The sequence below is a fragment of the Panthera leo genome, chromosome B1, assembly GCF_018350215.1.
Source record: "Panthera leo isolate Ple1 chromosome B1, P.leo_Ple1_pat1.1, whole genome shotgun sequence".
Lineage (NCBI taxonomy): Eukaryota > Metazoa > Chordata > Mammalia > Carnivora > Felidae > Panthera > Panthera leo.
In genome coordinates this window covers 104,799,302-104,819,286 of record NC_056682.1, presented here as the reverse complement: position 1 = coordinate 104,819,286, position 19,985 = coordinate 104,799,302, and the positions used below count along the sequence as shown (strand labels likewise).

The window sequence follows — 19,985 nt, the reverse complement described above, 5'->3', positions numbered from 1 at the left end:
AGGCAGAGGATCCAAAAAAAGCTCTGTGCTGATAGCAGAGAGCCTGATGTGGGGCTCGAACTCAGGAACCGTGAGATCATGACCTGAGCCAGAGTCAGGTGCTCAATCAACTAAGCCACCCAGGTGCCCCTAGAACATTTTTTAAAAGTCCATCTTCTCCCCAGCTTTTCTTGGCTGGCCCACCCAGTTCCTCTAAGGAGTTCACTGTCAATCCATCTAGATATTCCCTCACTTCTATCCATCTAGTCTCTGCTCATACAAGTGTTGTAATTGTATACCACAGTACTTAAGAGCATGAGTCCTGGTTCCTATCTGCATGGATAAGAGTCCCAACCATTTTATTAGCCGAGTGATACTGGGAAAATTACTTAACTTCTCTAAACCTCAGTTACCTAATATGCAACATAGAAAAAATAGTAACTATATAAAATATTGTTGAGAGAATTCAATGACCCAGTACATGGCGTTAATCATAACTAACTATATATAATTGCCTTGCTAAGATTACTCATCGAGAAAAATCAGGCTCATTAACAAAACAAAGTCAAATACTGAGAAAAATAAAGTAACCGTATTTATTTCTAATTCATTAGCCAATTATAATGGCTTAATTTAAGATTTATAATTTCATTAATCGCATACTTACAAAATCTTCTGTAAGTAGCAATAAAAGAAAAAGTTCCTAGGGCATTAATGCCTTACATCCCTATAAAATGTTATGTTTTTACCAAAATCTTATTGTGCCCACACAAGTGTATCATATAGAATTGATAAATGACAATGACATATGACATTTTTATTACAACAGAAAACAGTTTGAGAAAGGCTGGCCTGGAGAACCCATTGTTCAAAATTTAACTCCAACGTCCATTCCTCTGACAGATGTGTTAATATCACGCTCAACAGAGTTGGCTGTCTCTACCTCCATGTCCTCCCTCTACTTTGCAGATAAGACTTAATAACACCATATCACAATTTATGTGTCTGACTATCTTCTATAAGTCACAGGCTCATGAGAAAGAAAGGACCTTAATTTTTCTACAGCGAGTTTCTCCAAGCCCTACAGGGTCTAGAGCTTTCACTCTATAGGTGCTCCATAAATTTTAGAAGGAATGGAAGAAATGCTGTGATGCATCAACTGGAAATCAAATTTAGATATACATGAAGATACGTTAAAGATAAATTTCCCAATTAGTGATATATTTGAAGCATAACCATTAAAGGCCACTTCCTTCCCATTTTTTGCCTAATACTACTTATTTAGTTTTCTGGTAGAAGTAATAAGAAACTCAGAAAACTATTGTTTGACCAAGTTAAAAGACAATGCCAGAAATTCACACATAATTGAGTTATAAGTGTCAAATTTTGAGAAGAGATGCAGATTTTGAAACACTGTGGAAAAAAGACACTGGAGAACAAGATGCTGTGATCACAGAAGCATGTGCAACATTAAAAAGTGTATCAAACCCTGCAGTTGAATAGTTCAGGGACTTTTGAGAAAGTATGTATAAGAATTTTCCAAATCTTCCCTCTTTATCTTTGTGACAAATCAGCACATGTTTTTTGTTAATTTTTGTCTACTTTCTGTGCTTCAAGAAGTTTATTACAGCTAATTATATATGGATTTTACTTGGCATCTATCTAGTAGAAAATAAAGCTCTAATTCAAATGGGGGAGTCCAGTTCTAAAATGTCTTCACTTGGACACATAAAAACGCCTACATTTGGATGTTCTTTCAGTTTCTACTCCCTGTCCACAGAGGGTGAGACTCTCACCTCTGGCCTCTTGTGCATAATACCCTGAGCAATTCAGCTGAACACCCACAGCCCTGGGCTTTCCAAAATTATTCTCTGCTCTCCCCCCACCTTTTGAGGAATACAAGCAATAAATATCATGTCTTGTGTTACAGAGTTACATCTCTTCTAGCACACTGTAAGCAACTTAGAAGTAGAAACAGTAGTCCTGACATGCCTCACAAAACATTTAATAAATCTTTCTTGATTGAAAGAACAAGTAAATAAATGATGAGGTCTCCTTAATATTTAAATAATACCCTGCAAATTGTCAAAAATGTTAGCTCTTTGCCTAATACTGACTTCAGGCAAGCATTTTAGTGCCCTTGTATACAAGGTACCCAAATTTAAGTCTGACTGCTTGTTGCCATAGAGGACCTAAAAAGATGATGAGATAGTATCACTGTCAGAGGTAGATAATCACACATACACCAGGTACACGTGTGCACACACACACGCATACACATTTTGACCTTATTTTGAAAAATTTGTCTTCATCCAAACCTATAAAGCTGCTACAAGGCAGAAAACACAAACTGCAGACACACTCCAATTATATTACAGCAGTTTCTGCTCTTGTGCAATGAATTATAATGACCCAGAATCTTTCTGGCAGATGCAGGGGAAACTTTTTCATTAATCTTTTTTTTTTTTTTTTTAATCAACTATCTATTATTTATAGAAAAGTTTTGAGGAAACAGGGGCACCTAGGTGGCTCAGTCAGTTAAGTGAAGGACTCTTGATTTTGGCTCAGGTCATAATCTCACAGTCGTGGGATTGAGCCCCACGTCAGGATCCACGTTGCATGGACCTGCTTAAGATTCATTCTCCCTCTCTCTCTCTGCCACTCCCATGCTCTCTCTCTCTCTCTTTCTCAAAAAAAGTGTTGAAGAAACAGATTAAAGATACATATACAATGGAATCACCAAAGCAAATGTAAAGAACTAGAAATCAGGAAGGTAGTCATGGAAAGAAAAGAATTAAATTTAGAAAATTTACCCTAAGTATCATTGGTATCTTTTTTGGTAGTTGAGGCTAGAAGAAACATTAAGAGTTAGAATGCTTATAAAATCTGACTCTAGGAAACCAGCCAGTGAATCTTTCTACATGTAAGAAATTGATTCATATGCAATAATATCTTCATTTAATGTTCTACACAAGGAAGAAACTGTCTTCTTAGTGTTTGCTCTTAATTTAACCATTAATGAAAAGCTTAGGGCAAGATGTTAAATCATGGTTAAGTGAAAGCATTCCTAGTACAAAAGTAACATACAAAGTTGTACGGGGCAGGTATGGGTCAGGCAATTTGCTGGTGAGTTAACATAATGCGAGGATGTCCTCAGAGACTGCAGAAGGAATCATTCCTTGTGCTGGTAGTCCTCAAATACGGATGATCAGTAGAACAAATTGAGGAGTTAATGAATTAGAATCTCTAGGAGTGGGGCCAGAAATCTGCATTTTAAAAATGTAGCCGCCCTTTAACACATGACTCTGTGACTCCTTAGTTGAGGAGTTACTGTGTCCCTTACCCTTGCACAGGGCGGAGCACCATTCTGCTCTGCATGAAGACATGTGCTGGTGGAACAAGGTCTGCTCTGCCAGCAGGCACACGACAGCAACTGCCACCAACATGATGTCCAACAGTGTCACTTTATAGGCAGTTCCCTATCTTTTTAATAAGACAATTCTTTACCTTTTATAAAGATAGTTCTTCTACTTTGTAAGAAGAATGCTACTTACTAACTTTGATATTTGTGAAGTTATTCTGAGTTGCTACATTTAGATATGAATTCTTCTCATTTTTAAACTTCACTGTAAAAGTATACGTTACTCTAACAAAAGAATTGCAAATACAACAAAAAATAACATGCAAAAGATACAAAAATCCACCGGATGAAAGGAACTGGCCTCTGCTGCATGAGCACTGAGACTGCTGACTGCTCCAGCTGTGGTGAACAAGCAGTCTCAAAGAACATTACAGTTATTACCAACACAGTGGGTTTGCAGTAATGCATCATAAGGAACATCACATTTTGGACACATGCAATGCATGTAGGCAAATTTGCTTTACCTATATTTTTCTTTCAAAGCTGCCTCTAGACCTCTTGTGTACTGCCAGTGTGAACCCATTGTTACAAGACAGTATTATTCCCTTTCAGAAAAAAAGGGGGTTGAGCTGGGATTCTGAACTTCGGTGCTCTAGAAGACATGCCCATATTCTCCTTTCCACTCTACTGTCTTAACTGATACACTGGCTTATGGATATCCATTCATCTTTCCTCTCAGGCACTAGCACATGAATACAATTCCCTGTACTAATATCTGAGAGTAGAAAAACTCATTGGGCCATGTACAATGATCATAAATCAGGAAATTTACATGGCAGTTCTAGACACCTTACTGGAAGAGAGAACAACAACAAAACACTTTCAAACTGAAATAGAAAATATTTGCTTTTTGTAATGTGGAATAAAATAGGAATTCTCAAGTCTTTCTGTAGTTCAACCAAGATCACTGTTGGTTTCGACTACATGGACCTAACATGTCCAAATCACTTTATGATGTAAAATTTATTTTTAATTTTATGTTAAATTGACATGTATTCTGAGGCTTTTTGAGGGACATCTGCAAGAGTAAATACTCTGAAGATCAGAAAATCCAGGTAAGAATCAGCGTACTAAAACCAAACCACAATGTTTAGACACAAAATTTATGTGGAAGGGTTTCATAAATTCAGTTTTATGGCATTACTATTGCTGTTATTATTGCTATTGTTATTACCAATAGCCATTATATTTTAGAAGTTAATTTCAATTTAACTTTAATAATAAAATTAAAAAATAAGTTTTTAGGAACTAGCTATGCAGGCTAAAGTGATCTGACTCTTGTGCTAAGGTAATAATGATGAACAGTCAGTACCTGTCAATCATTTTGCCTTCTTCAGATTGCTGTTTTTATTACTATGAAAATGGCCAGAGTCATTAGGGCCCGGCTCCCCAAGTGAAGACATGGCCAACCTCGCATCTGCTTTTGGCATTCAGCAATGCCCTGTGTGGCATTCACATCTGTCACTGTCAGAAGCCTTGCCCTTGCATGTTTGAAAACCCTAAGGAAGGAGAGGATAATAGGGGTATTTTCCCCTTCATATCTGGTAGTTCTGATACTGCTGAAGTATTTTTAAAATAGATCATATAGGGCACCTGGGTGGCTCAGTCAGTTAAGCATCCAACTTCAGCTCAGGTCATGATCTCACAGCTCATGAGTTCAAGCCCTGCGTAGGGCTCTGTGCTGACAGCTCAGAGCCTGGAGCCTGCTTCCAATTCTGTCTCCCTCTCTCTCTGCCCCTCCCCTGCTTGCGCTCTTTCTCTCAAAAATAAACGCTAAAAAAAAATTAAAAAATAAAAATAGATCATATAAAGTTCATATAAAAGCCAAAGGGAGGAGCTAAACTGGAAATACTGACAAAATCAGTTACTCAGATGATAACAGTTCTGGAATGTAAACGCTGGGAGCAATCCATGATTTTGGCCATTTTCCTCCTGAGATTTGTAGGGAAGTTTGGAACGCGCCTCTAGCAAACTACATGCTCTAATGAAGGCTGTAATTTCTTTCATAGATGAAACTTCCTGTGTGTGTGTGTGTGTGTGTGTGTGTGTGTGTGTGTGTGTGTGTTCCTGGTTTTAAAAATTTATTTATTAGCAATTAAAAAAGACTTCTCACCTTTAGCGCTTCCATGCCAGCCTGGATGACAGGAGCAAAGACAGTCTCATTCTCATTAGAGTCTGCAAACATCTCTGGAATCTGGTCCAATAAACTGTAATAAGTGAATGAGTAAAAGGTTTTAAGTGTTAAGCATATTTGTAATAAACTTCAAGAAATAAGGCATTAACATTTCAAGTCTGAACACATACGGTTTTATTTTATGCGGAACACCTATGGGTGACCTTCACAGGTCATCCCTAAGGGAATGATATCTTGATATGTTCTGGAACCAAAATTTATGACTTATTTGTAACATTTACAAAAGCACAATCTTTGTAAATATTTTTTCACTATTTACATATTTGACCTCTTTGACCATTAATTCTTGGAACAGTAGCTATATCTTTAGCTATTACCATCATCATTGAATAGACTCATCAATATGCAGAAAATATTTCCTTTGCATAACTTTTTTAGCAAAGAGAAGGGACTGGTTGAGTGTATGGAAAAAAAAAAAAAAAAACTCTTCCTTCTAGATACTGGTGTACATTTAAAATAGAACTAACATAAACGACAGAGTTTTACAATCCATACATTAAAACTCCCTTGCTAATGCCAAAACAACATGTGATTGAATCAAAATAATTCAGAACAGATACCTGATTTTTATCTAAATTATAAAATACTTGATATTTACTTGTGAATCACAGATTGGGATTCTTGATAGTTGACAAGGAAACCATCCAACAGAGGAACAAAGACCTCTCCAACATCAGTCACCACCATCATCTGAGGCTGGGCCAAATTACTCTTTACATTAAAGAAATGCAGCACTTTGTTATATGTGATAAAACCAACTCGGATTGCAGAAGTTTCTTCTTGCTCTTCCCTATGAGAAAAACACAGTGTTTGAAGTTCTTTCATATATTTATGAGACATGTTTCTATCCGAAATTCAGTAAGTATACCTTCTATAAAATAAATGGAAGACATGTTTAAAGTTTTGCTGTTAATGAATGTTTACTGTATATAAACAATACTGAGTCACAGTAGGGGGTGGGGGATATTACAAAAATAAGTAAGCTGATAAAGGAAAAAATTCTCAAAATTCTAGGCAAAAAAAAAAAATCAAACAGATATGAAAATACTTATTCTTTAAAATATTTCTTTAAAATATTTATTTCTTTAATATATGTATGCTCAATCCATAGCAATTACAAGATGTGCTTTTTTTTTTTTTAATAAACAAGCTAGGCTTATTACATTCTTTATAAACAAAGTTCTCTCAGAAGTCACAACAAGGTCAGAAGAACAAATGGAACATCTGAAGCAAGAGAAAGGCACATTCAGATTACAAACAGGATAGCTATTTTTATCAAGAAAGGACTTGCTCCTTCTGTGTGATTCTTTTCTTACAGATTCTAGAGAATCGCAATAGAAATTGGACTAGATTTTGAGAGCTATATGCCATATAAACATATAATGTAAATATATTTAAAAAGTCACATATATGAATTCATGATATAATTCTAATTAAGTAAACATTTGTGATGTCATGGCAAGACAATAAAAGTAATAAAAACTCTAAAACTGTATTCATTTTGAGAGAGGGAGACAGTGCACATGCAAGCACGGGGGTGGGGGGGCGTGGGGGGGTGGGGGGAGAGCAAATCCCAAGCAGGTTCAGTGCTGTCACCGCAGAGCCCAATGCTGCTCCATCTCAGGAACTGTGATGTCATGACCTGAGCTGAAATCAATAGTCAGTCGCTTAACAGACTGAGTCACCCAGGCACCTCAAAAAGTAAATTTTTTAAAGAAATTCAAGATAAGGCCTTAATCTTCCTGAAAAGAGTATAAGGCATGAATGTTTATTTAAGTCTACACTTGAATTGAGTGGTCTAAACTCTCTTTAATGTTTACCCAGGTTTCTCTTTGTCTCCCTTCCCCTCCCCCTTCCAACAACACTTCCTGATTTTCATTGGTGTATACAGCAGTGCTCAATGACATGACGGCCACAAAAGATACATGCCGTTTTCTTCGATCCTTAGATATCAGTAAAACTTATTTTGCTTAGGGACAATTTTTTTTTTAAAAAAGAACCTAGTATGCTCAGCTCCTAAACTTTGTACATGGCATAGTTACTCGAGTATGAGAGAAAGGAAAATAAAGTACACAAATGAAAGTATCTGAAGTTCAAATTGTTTTTTTTTTTTTTTTTTTTAAATTTTTTTTTTTCAACGTTTATTTTATTTTTGGGACAGAGAGAGACAGAGCATGAACGGGGGAGGGACAGAGAGAGAGGGAGACACAGAATCGGAAACAGGCTCCAGGCTCCGAGCCATCAGCCCAGAGCCCGACGCGGGGCTCGAACTCACGGACCGTGAGATCGTGACCTGGCTGAAGTCGGACGCTTAACCGCCTGCGCCACCCAGGTGCCCCTGAAGTTCAAATTGTTGATCCCACTGCAGACTTCCCAATTTCAGCAGAGTACATGATGACAAACTATTGACTTTAAACTCTTTATTTCTTCTCTACTTCCTTTGCTAATTGAAGGTATTTGTTCTTCATTGTGGCCTTCACGAATGGGTGGGCAGTTTAAACAGATCCTCATAATCCGTTCCAAAAGTACTTGGTAAATGTTTATATTATGGACTCTTAGAACATTTTCAGAAATAGTACCTAATCCTTTGTAACTGCACATACACAGACTTATACACACACACACACACACCCTTGAATATCCTAAACTGGATGATTTCATGCAACTAACCATTATATGATACTGTACTCATGTTCTCCCTGCCCCCCTATTCATTAGAATTTTACTCTTTAAGACCAAGCACAGATACTCTTCCTCTCTCAAACCTCCCCTGATGCTACCAACCAGAAGTTATTTCCTCTTCTAAATTTCTACAAATCATTCTCACTGGGTTCTTAGTATATAGTACCTGTTAGTTAACATAGCATGAATCCTTGACTATAAATCAATAAAGTCTCAAAGTTTATGCTCCCTGCTCCTGAAGGGTCTAGTATAACGCAAAGAATTAGAGGTTTGCTCAGGATGATTATCGTGAAGGTGAAATGCTGTATTTATTTAGGATGGCAAGTTAGAGCCCAGATTGATAAACTGATTGTATGCATCTTTTCCCAACTCCTGTTTAGTGATGTCGCCTTGCTAGTTTAAAATCAGCATGGCTGGACATATTTTACACCACAGGAATGAGCAAACATTATAGTAAAGGCTTTATTTATTCGAGATCCAGTTTACCAGAGCACCACTGGTTAAGCTCCCATTTCCGAGTAAACCTTTTATTACATAAGGTGATAAATGTCCGGCAAATCCCAAGGGCATTTATTCTCTTTTAATAGTTAAGTTAGAGTCAATTAAGGCAAAAGACACAAAAGAAAAATTACAGAGAAGAGTCTGGATTGCTATTTCCCATTGGATTTGAACATTTTCAAGTGATGGGAAAGGAGTATCCTGGGATTCACAGGGTTCACTTAAAATCTAAATTAACATTTTTAAAAACATCCAATCAGAACATTTCACATTATTGCAAAATATTATAACATGTTTTCATGGGAACATATTTGTTTCAATTTGAGAAACAAAGAACTATCTTAAAATTTTCTTTTCAGCAGTATAACTGCCTTGTTAAATCATGACCAGAAGAAAATGAAATCTCAGCCTCTCCTTCATATTAATTCTATGCAAATTTTATAAAGGTATATAAGGGATATCACAGAAAACAACATGTGTTTCTTCTTCTGTTTTTCAATTACCACTCCCCTCAACACTTGTCCTTATTATTTTAATGGAATGAATCCGACAGCAAAACTGAAGATGTTAGTAACTGGATGAACTAGAATATTCCAAAGTCAAGCATTTTGAACATTTTTGCTACAGGAGCATTAAAAACAACAAGAAAAAACCCGATTGCTTGATCTGAACAACAGATAAGATATTTCAAATCTTTTCTTTCCTATTTCAGAGAAGTCAGACAGAAATGACATCTGGCAAAATCAAAGATGTAAATTCAAAGTTTAATAGTAAAGAATGGGGCCTTTACTTTTCAAAAGATCAGCTAAGAGATGAACATACCTTACACAATAATCAAGACTTATACTGTGCTTTAAAAACACTATTTGGCATATTACCTGGTTCAAAGAAGTAAATCAAACTGATGGCTATCTTACAATAAAAAGTATAAAATTATGTATCTACAGATCCCAAAATAAACTTTGGGGAAGAAAAAAAGCAACCAGATTTGTTTTAAAATCGTTTTATTGTTTTCTCCTATCTTTTTGCTGAAGCCACAATCTGCTCTCCAATGAGATATAAGTCATAATGACATCTCAGGAAGGAGTGTGATTTCATTAACTCATATCAATAGGTTATACACTTCATATCTGTGTTGAAAAGCACTGTGTTGAAAAGGAGCTAGGGGTTGGCAAGGTAACCATGAGAATAGCATAGTCTAATTTAACCAGTTTGAGAGAAGGGAAAGAGAGAGACACCATTTCCAGAAATGATAGTTTTCTTTCATATGAATCAAGCTCCAACTTCAGATTTAGAATTAAAACAGCCCTGTGAGAGAAGTCTATTATAAAGTAAGTCCTATTCAGCAGAAAGTCCACAGTTCTCAAGTATCCGGGAGAATGAAGTAACAGAAACTAGAGTCACAAAGTGTCAGCAGGCATCACATGCCTTTCTTATGCCCCATCTTCAACTTGCTCCCAGCTCATTCTTCATTTTAGAATTCAGTTTGAAATCACCTCAATGTTTTTTAAACATCCCCAACTGCTTTTCCAAACCATCCTTGAGAATATTATGACTTTAGCTTCACAGATACAAACAAAACTACTCCTGGGAGGTCCAGAGTTCATTCATCTGAGCCTCACATGCACCAGTGCAGCAGCCACATGTGGAATGAATATAGAGGAATGGACACCCAAGGACTCAGGGAGCCCTAAGGGCTATGGATAGCCCATCCCTCAAAGCATCCCTTTTCAGAACAGAGATCATTCAGGAGATACGGAGTGGGGGGGTGGGGAAGATGCTGAGACTGGTATAGACACTAGGTTTCAGATGATATTTCTTAGACTCTTTTATTTTCTTAAGCATGTCTCCTCTCATAAAGGAAGACTTTCTCCACTCCCAGGTCTCCTTACTGGATGGCAGCTCCCATCTTAAATAACTAGTTTGTATATTATGAAAAATAGCCATGTTTGCTGAAATACCTTTCCACCTTTCCTTTTGTGTACTGCTCCCTGTTGTGGCAAGGAAAGTGATCTACCTTATGCTTTAAGTCATAGGACCTAGAGGCAGTAAAGTGACAAAGGGGTTTGACGGTGTATAATACAGGAAAAAAGGAAATTTGCCTAAAAAGCTACCACATCTGCCATATGACAATGGTACAGTTTCCTGGCACCCCTTAGAACTCTACCTACCACATGTCACAACTAGCAGTTTCCACTGAAAAACCAGCCCCTTTGAAAGTGGACAGCAGACTTCCAAAGTCTTTCCCAGCACACTGTTGGGATTCTCCTTATAATTAAAATGTACTCAGAATGTTGTTTACCATAGCATTAATTTTTATCAGTTTGTTTCTTTTGCTTTGCACAAAAGATAACTCTGACTTTTTAAGGACTCAACGAGCTGGTGGCTGTTTAATTTAGAAATACTTAACCAATGTCCTCATTAGCAAAAGATATCCACGGGGCATTCAGCACTTGCTTTCTGGCCAATAAATTAATTCAGTAATATTGTGCAAATTAGAAAAATAATGGCAGTTCCCTTACTTTGGAAGTTTTTCCAGCACAGTCTTCAGTTCTTCACATATGAGCTTCACAAGTCCATTCTTGATGTTACTATATGAAACATCAATCATGAAGATAAAGGCTGGTGGGTTGGGAGGCTTATTTTTCTATAGGAAAGCAAACAAATCACATAAATGTAATTAAAAAGTATATACATTGCATAATCAAATTAAAACACTCAAACCCTTGAAGATATCATCAAACTTTTCATTTAATATTTTAGGATATAACATCTGGGGAATTAAATCATTTTTTAGAACACAGTCTCTGATGCTATAAAAAAAGATAAAAGCTGTTTGTTTTCCAGGGTACGACCTGCGACACTGTATTGAATTTGGCAGGATTATGATATCTAACAGTGAAGCTTCATTTTTGTAGCACCCTGAAGACTTTCTCACTACAATTACCCAAGGGTGAGTACAGTCTAGTGACCAGCCTTGCTTACAACCCTCTCCTTCTAAGAAGAGGTGTGTCTGGAAACTTGACAAATTGTGCCCCCAAAGAATACATACAATAATTGGTATTTGTCTTGAAACTAGTAGAATTTCATTAACTGGATCATGCCATTTTCAAATCTCTTCCTTTGTAAGCTCTCTCAGTTTTAAGGATATGAAATTGTATACTAAAATATAATTGTATACTTTAAAATTGTACTATATTACCAAATATTTACCTATTCTTTACATATTTATGTTAAAAATAGAATATTGGGCCTTTTCTCTATCTGTTTCAAACAATCACTACAACATAAAGCAGCTGCTATATAAATGTTTGATAGTTGTTGGTCCCTTTACTGGCTGGTGTTCAAAGAGCTCTTAGGAAGCGATTATTCAGTTAGGTCTTACAAAATATTTAGAAAACAGCCTCAGGCAAATTTAGTGACTAAAAAAAAAAGAGTTAAGGTTAATTCAATTTTTAACTTTATGATAAATGACAAAAAATGTTCCAAAGTAAAATTCTTTTAACTATTATAATTATAAAATTAGATGATGATGTCTCCAATTCATCTACTGGTTCATTCTCTAGCCACTACAAGCTTAGAGGTAACAGCCTTCTAATAAAAGTCTACCATTTAAAATAAGAAAAGAAGTGCAGGACTTAAAAATCATCAACACAGAAGCTTCATTGTTTTGCCACATTCAAAATCAGGCCAACAAAGAAATGAAAGAACTCTACTGCTGTCTATCTGAGCAACTTTTTTGCAAATCATTCCTGATTCCCACCTAATCTAACTTATAACACAGAGTTACATTAATTTAAATCAAATAAAAATCACTCTCATTTCCATTAATTAAACCAAAGCCTCTTTGTGACCAACCCAAATGTGTGTTACCATTCTGTGATCTCTTAAGTTCAGCATTACTAGTTCCCCACTGAACAGTTTCCATAAATCTATGGAGTCCTTCACTGTAACTTGTTTTCTACATATGTGAAACTAATTCATCATTCCTCTAAATGATATTCTCTTCCAACATCTCTATCAATAACATCACTACACATCAATTCAAAGGCTTAAAAACATAAAATTAGATTTAACTATTCCTTTTCTTTCAACCACTGAGTCCCTTTGACTATTCTTTCAAAATGCTTCTTTTACATGTTTTACCCAGTCCTTACTCTTAACCATCCAGAAGCTTGTCATCTCATGCCTAGAAAACTCTAATGACTTCATTATTGGTTGTCTTTTTAATCAATTACTCCTTTTAATCCAGCTTGCTTTGTACAGTCAAGCCTAACAGGTATGAACTTTATAAAACCCTGGTTTTCCATGATACTTTACCAAAACCGCTCTGTTAAGGGTCACAGACCTCTTGACTGCAAATGAATGACTTTAAGTAAAATCCAGCTCTCATCCCTAACTCTCTTTTATCTATCCAATTTTAGGCATCACGGACCATTTTCACTTTTTTAGCTATCACAGCGCTGTGGTGTCATTTCCTCTCCCACTTTTCTGACTGCTTTTTCATTTTCTTATCTTCCTCAAATGATATCTTCTCTTTTGTTACCACCTGCTTTATCACAGAAATCTCTGTGCACCTCTTTTAACTAGCACCTCTATATAGGCAACTCCTCAAATTCTTTCTTATCATGGTCTCCTTTCTGAGCTCCAGACCAGCACTCCATTTAACTATAGCACACCTCCACATAAAGATCCTGTCAGCATCTTCATTCAGAATTTTGTAAGTAAGACAACATTTATCCCATCATATTCTTTACAGAAAGCATGATCCTCAAAAGTAATCTGTGTTTCAAATCTCATTTTCTCTGTGGAATTGTCCACCTTCCTTACCATCCATAACCAGTTAATTGTGAAGCTTTTCTGGTTCCAGTACCCAAATTTAGACCCTCATTTACTGTTTTTAAGATTATTTCTCTTTTTTATAGGAAGCTTTTTAAAAGATCTTATGTATGTATGTATGTATGTATGTATGTATGTATGTATCTTTGAGAGAGATAAGAGTGAGCACGCGCATGTGAGCTCAAGCGAGTGGGGAAGGAGCAGAGGGGGAGGGAGAGAGAGAGAGAGAGAGAGAGAGAGAGAGAGAGAGAGAGAGATCTTGAGCAGGCTCCACCTCTAGCATGGACCCTGACTTAGGACTCAATCTCACCACCATGGGATCCTGACCTGAGCCAAAATCAAGAGTCAGATGCTCAACTGACTGAGCCGCCCTGGTGCCCCCCAGTTGGATTCTTATTGTGGTAAAATATACATAAAATTTGCCACCTTTACTATTTTTAAGTGTACAGTTCAGTGGTATTAAGTAAATTTACACTGCTGTGCAACCTTCACCACCATCCATCCCCAGAACTTTTTTATGTTGTAAGACTAAAACTCTATGATCATTAAACAATGACTTACATTCCCTGGTCTCTCCAGACCCTAGCAACCACCATTCTACACTTCTACATTCTTGTCTCTATGAATCTGACTACTCTAGATGCTTCATATAAGTAACAAGTAAAATCATAGTATTTGTCTTTCATGTGACTGGCTTATTTCATTTAGCATAATGTCCTTAAAAGTTCATCCATGTTTTTAGCATGTGTCTACATTTCTTTCCTTTAAAGGCTGAATAATATTCCACATATGTATATACCACATTTTGTTTATCCATTTATCCGTGTATAGACTCATGGACTCCTACTCCTTTTGGCTATTATGAATAATGCCACTATGAACATGGGTGTGGAAATATCTCTTTGAGACTCTGTTTTCAATTATTTTGGGTATATTCTATTTTTAACTTTTTGAGGAACTGCTATACTCCTTTTATTTTCTCCTGCATGGACCACTGCATTAATTTTCCAATATCCTTCTGTCTCCAATCTCTTTCCTCTCATTATACAAACTGCTGTCAGAATAAATGGTCCAAAAGACAATACAGATCACAGTACCACTGCCTCTGAGGACAGGATGTTTACTGAGTCCTCAGAGTCAAGCACAGAGCATGGCACAGAAGAGTGCTCAATACTGCCAAATGAATGAATAAATGTATGGATGAAAGGATTAAGGAAACAACTTCCTCTTTACCTTTAAGGATCCTCATGACTTACTGAATTAACATAAATTTCTCTATGGCCTGGCATTTAAGACTCCCTATAATACCCATTTAACCAACATGTATAAAAACCAGAAGATCACAGCTATGATGCCAAACCCAGTGGAATATAAAAAAGTTAGTCTGTATCTCAAAACAACTTCCCAGCTTTACTTCCCATTATTTCTCAATACACATTCCTTCAACTAATTTAAGTGTTTGCCATTTTCAAAACATTTCCTATCCAGAAGTCACAGTCTAATGGGTCTGGGCCAAGAATTTGGCCAGAAAAGTATTTTATTTGGCATAGTGTTTTAAAAAATATTTGAATATGAATGTGTTTTGGGGGAAAGGGAACATACTCTCCAATTATCCTAGTCCCCATACTAACTCCACGTCACTCATTTACAATACCGGCCTTGCCCCTGAAGAAAGTGGAGTAAATGGCAAGTCCTCTGCTTCTACTGACTATTTAGTTTTCTCTTTCATTTCCACATGTCCAGACTCTGCTCCTGGTATAACCAGCTCCAATATCACTTATCCCTGATCCTCCAAATCATACATTATCGCTTGTCTGTTTTGTTATGGCACTGTAATTATTTGACTCTTACAGCATTTATCATATTTGGATTTATATCATAATTATACACTTACCAGGTCTATATATGGGAAATATCTTGAAATCAGGTTCATTATCTTGCTAGCTTTGGTATCCCTCATAGCACATAACCAAGTGTTTTGGACATGTTAGGTATTCGTTAAATGTCACAATGAATTAAAATTAAGTGGAGGGGTACCTGGACGGCTCAGTCCATTAAGCATCCAACTCTTGATGATTTAGGCTCAGGTCATGATCTTGCAGCTCATGAGTTTGGGCTCCATGCTGATAGCATGCTATCAGCCTGCTTGGGATTCTCTCTCTCCCTCTTTCTCTACCCCTCTCCCTCTTTCCCTCCCCTCCCCCTTTCTCATTCTCTCTCAAAATAAATAAACTTTTAAAAATAAAATAAAATAATAAAATTAGGTGGAGAGATGATATCTTTATTTAGAAAAGAAAAAGGCTGGCTTGGAATGGGGTTTTATATTTCAGGTACACTTTGTATGTAGATATATTCTGTAAAATTTTATATGAAAAACTTAAGCAACAGAGCTGGGATCTTTTCTTCCAGGGGAGCACCATGGTGATTTTCTAAATAATTGCTTACAGATCCACCCTATACTGATAAAGAATAAGGACATGCCAACACAGTTTTCAGTCTGGCTCCAGCACTTTCTATGTGTGTGATTTGAGTATGGCACGTAAGAGCTCTAGGCCTCAGGTTCCCCATGTAATGGTGGTACTTGCCACATGGGGTCACTTGAGAACTAAACGAAACAACACATAAAAAGCACTTAGCACAAAGCATCACAAATAGTAAATATTCAATCAATGCTAATTTTATTATATAAAATTGGTATCAAGATAAAATAAAATTAATACGGAAAAAATGTAATTTTGTAATTCTCCTTTAAGTTTGTAGTTAAAAATTAGATGGCAAAATTAAATAAAACCTTTTTCATTGTCCAAATCCCTAAAGCAACTAATTATTATACATTATTTACATTTTTAATTATAATTAAATTTGAAGATACTTACACCATCTTTTATTTTAAACCTTATTTGGAATAATAAAAGGTAAATTAAGCTTACAAAAAAATTCTTCAAAATGTATATAGATATTTTTTATTTGGTTCCTTGCCTGCTGGGTGAAATTTCCCATCAATTAGACATCTGGAACGTTTCCAGATAACAGAGTTTGAAGATACTGAGACTTTTGTTCCCAGAAATAGATTTGACTCTCTGCCTGAGTTTCTACTAAAAAAGCATAAAATCAAGATAATATAGCCTTTTTTGGCAGAGAACTAGTAACTGAGAGCATAGTTATTTTTATACCATGGTTGCAAAGATCAATCAATAAATTTTCCATATCACTAGTTATAATGGTTTTATTACATTTAATTAGAATGCAAGTATTTATGGTCTACTTAATCATTCACCTTCAGTCAATAGCAGTAAAGAACAACAGTAGTTGGTACTTTAGGATTTTTTTGGTCTGTTATAAAGCATGTATACCAATAATGTTCTTGTGTTTCTCAAAATATGTTCAAAGGTTACATTTTGAATTAATAAAGTATTAACTCTTCTTTAATAACTCGTTATAGGTAATGTAGTGAAAAAATCATACAAAACACTAAAATACATGCAAAGTTATATGAACTGAAAAACATGTAAATCCAATCAGTTCAAAACACTTCTATTTAGGAAAAATGTTCTTTGCAACTTATACTCAATATGTGGACTAGGCGTGTAGTAAACACCTGATAGAATCCTGTGGGTCGGAGGCTGTTTTCTGAGAACTGGGCATCAGTAAACATTGATATTTGGAAGGGAAGTAAGAAAAAAAGTCAGGATGACTCTTTCTTCAGGTCTACCTACATATGGTACTTCAGATATAAGCCGAAATCTGAACTGATTGATACCCAAGAAAATATTTCCAAATCACTGAAGAATTTTAAAGGCCTGCAAGTTACCCATAATGATGTCACTTTCACTGTGACATTGGAAAAGGGAAATAGCCAGTCCTAGGAATAGTAACAGACCTGCAAATTCATTCGTTCGTTCATTCATTCACTGCACATAATCTGATCAACTGTCTTTCCTGCACTAGACACTGTGGTAGATGCCATAAAGACAAGATTCTTGTCACCAAGGATATTGAAATCTATGAAGAGGGAAAACATTTAAGAAGATTTAAATTTCATGGAGATAACTGCAAAAACAAACATATGAACCAAATTCTATGGGGAAGAAAAAAAATAGAAGACTTAGTAAATAACTACCATAGTGAAATCAAATAAAGTTGTACATGTGCACACATGCACACACACTCACATAAAATAAAATTTCACCTGGGTATTACACAAAGAGTAGGAGTTTGCTACGTGGAGTATATATAGATGTAATAGGAGTATGCAAAGATAGTCTGGTCAAAACAATCTTGTCTAAAAGCATGGGGATGTAAAAAGGAGTGATGAGTTCAGAGTACGTGGTGAGTGTTTTATACAACTGAAGAGATAGCTGAGGTGGGAGTATGGAGTCCAACAGTTAATGTTTTCTTATAAGGAAAGCTAAATTTTTGAATTTAATTTTTTAGATTAAGGACGTGAGGAGGAGTCTCATGCATACATCATAAAGGAAAGAAACCAGAAGCCAGAATCCCAGGCTCTCAGATAGTCCAAGGAAGATTCTAAGAGCCTTAAATCATTGTGGTGACAACTAGCGTGCAGAAAGGCAGTAAAGAAACCTGTCATTGTCCTATTGGCCATATTGATTGAGCTTCTGCCCTGAAAGGGAGAATTTTCTGAGAGTATTGACAAAACAAAAAAAGCAGAGGCACTATATGGAACTGTTGCTTTAAGAACCCAGATTACATTATCTGATAGGGATACAACAATTAAATTACTGTTTTCTATTTCTGACACCACTTTTTAGTTTTTAAAAATAATCACTGCACTGAGCAGTTTGGCAATTTAATCATGTCAACAGCCTAGAAGCCTTGATCTGCATCTGAGGCATTTCTACATCCCCATGACACCACCAAAATGCTTTGGTTGTGAATCAAGAGTCAGTTCTTTAGATATGAAAGTTATTCACTTGAATTTGACATCAACATATAAACACTTGAAGTCCTGGGAACACTTACTCTGCAGTAATCCAAAGTAGCAACATATTCATAAGATCCTAGAGATAGTTCCGGCTTCTCATAGTGGTCCAGTCTTCTCCCGATGTGGTCCAGATGTTGGAAATAGAATGGTGGAACTAATAAAAACAAAATAAGAGAGGAAATCTTTTGTTTTCATAACACAGACAACTTAATAAGTTCTTAAAATTTATTATGGGAGGAAAAGAATTAGTTGAGGAAAAAAGAGTATTTTAAAGCTAGAATGTAGTATATTCTAAATATCCACTATTTAAAAAGCATGTGTTGGAAAGTACAAAGGTTTTCTAAAAAATCCTCTTGCAAGTTACTGATGACACATAACATTTATGATCTGGACCACTGTGAAGAAACAGGGGGTGTTTTTTAGTTGTCACAAAGAAAATTTAACTACCCCTATTTAATTACCTCTTTTAAAAGGAATTCTGGCTTTTCTAACTATTTAAATTTTCAATACACCTAACAGAAATATACATTGGTTATTTGGACTGTACTATTAACTACAATATTTATTATCCTTTAATTAATAGATGTCTTCAGCCATGGAAAGTTTGCATGGTAATCTTTTAATGTTTGGGCTTCAGAGTAGAGAGGATTACTGTATTAGGGAAAGACTATACCACTAAGACCTCAGCTGAGGAACTCTTAATTTGATTCAAATGTCTAAGAAGGTTAGTTCTGGCAAAGACCTGGAAGTCATCCAACAGCACAGGAACACTTATGAGTCACACACTGAACACTTGGACAAATATGGCCTGGTATCTCTGTGAAAACAAACTCCTGTTGCCTTGAGATTAATAGGGCTGGCTATTAAACCACTGACAATAGAAGTATTTAGAATAACCAGCAATACTCTGGCTTTAAGCGTTTCATAAAGAACAACATTTTCATTTGCAAAACCACAGAAGTAATATGTTTTCTGTTAAAATGAACAACTCAGTCTACTTTATTTTTAGTTGTGAACTAACACTTACAAGACCATTTTCGCAGTTTGGACTTAAAAATAATCACCAAGATTTTTCTATTTTCTTACTATATCGTGGCCATTTCTTTTAAGCAAGTTTTATAACATTCTTATGTACATATGGATCTCTGAATTTGGAAAATTCAATGTTTTGAAAAGATGAGGGAAGTGGGAAACTAACAGTCTCAGCTGAGATAAGTAAACTATGAGGGCCTAATCCTGCTATTTTGTTACTTTTAGTTGAGGTAGATGATGTTGGCTATTTACAATTATGGTGTGATAAATTCTACATAGTGTAACCTATAGTTAAGTTTCATTCACACATCTACATGTAACGCATGAAATTTTTCCTTTTAAAATGAATTTCACATTCATTAGCATTTAATATTATCTGTTGTGTTTATAAGACA

General features: G+C 35.9%; 1 protein-coding gene across 7 annotated transcripts in view; it reads right to left on the bottom strand.

Moving 5' to 3' along the window:
- Positions 1-19,985, bottom strand: part of SEC24D (SEC24 homolog D, COPII coat complex component) — a 110,015-nt gene that overhangs the window by 23,552 nt on the left and 66,478 nt on the right. For all 7 annotated transcript variants that reach the window (XM_042935637.1, XM_042935633.1, XM_042935631.1 and 4 more), the window contains exons 10-13: positions 18,597-18,712; positions 11,297-11,421; positions 6,193-6,384; positions 5,514-5,607 (exon numbers count right to left, since the gene is read on the bottom strand). In XM_042935637.1, coding sequence (XP_042791571.1) covers positions 5,514-5,607; positions 6,193-6,384; positions 11,297-11,421; positions 18,597-18,712 — 527 coding nt within the window. The remainder of the gene's footprint in view (positions 1-5,513; positions 5,608-6,192; positions 6,385-11,296; positions 11,422-18,596; positions 18,713-19,985) is intronic.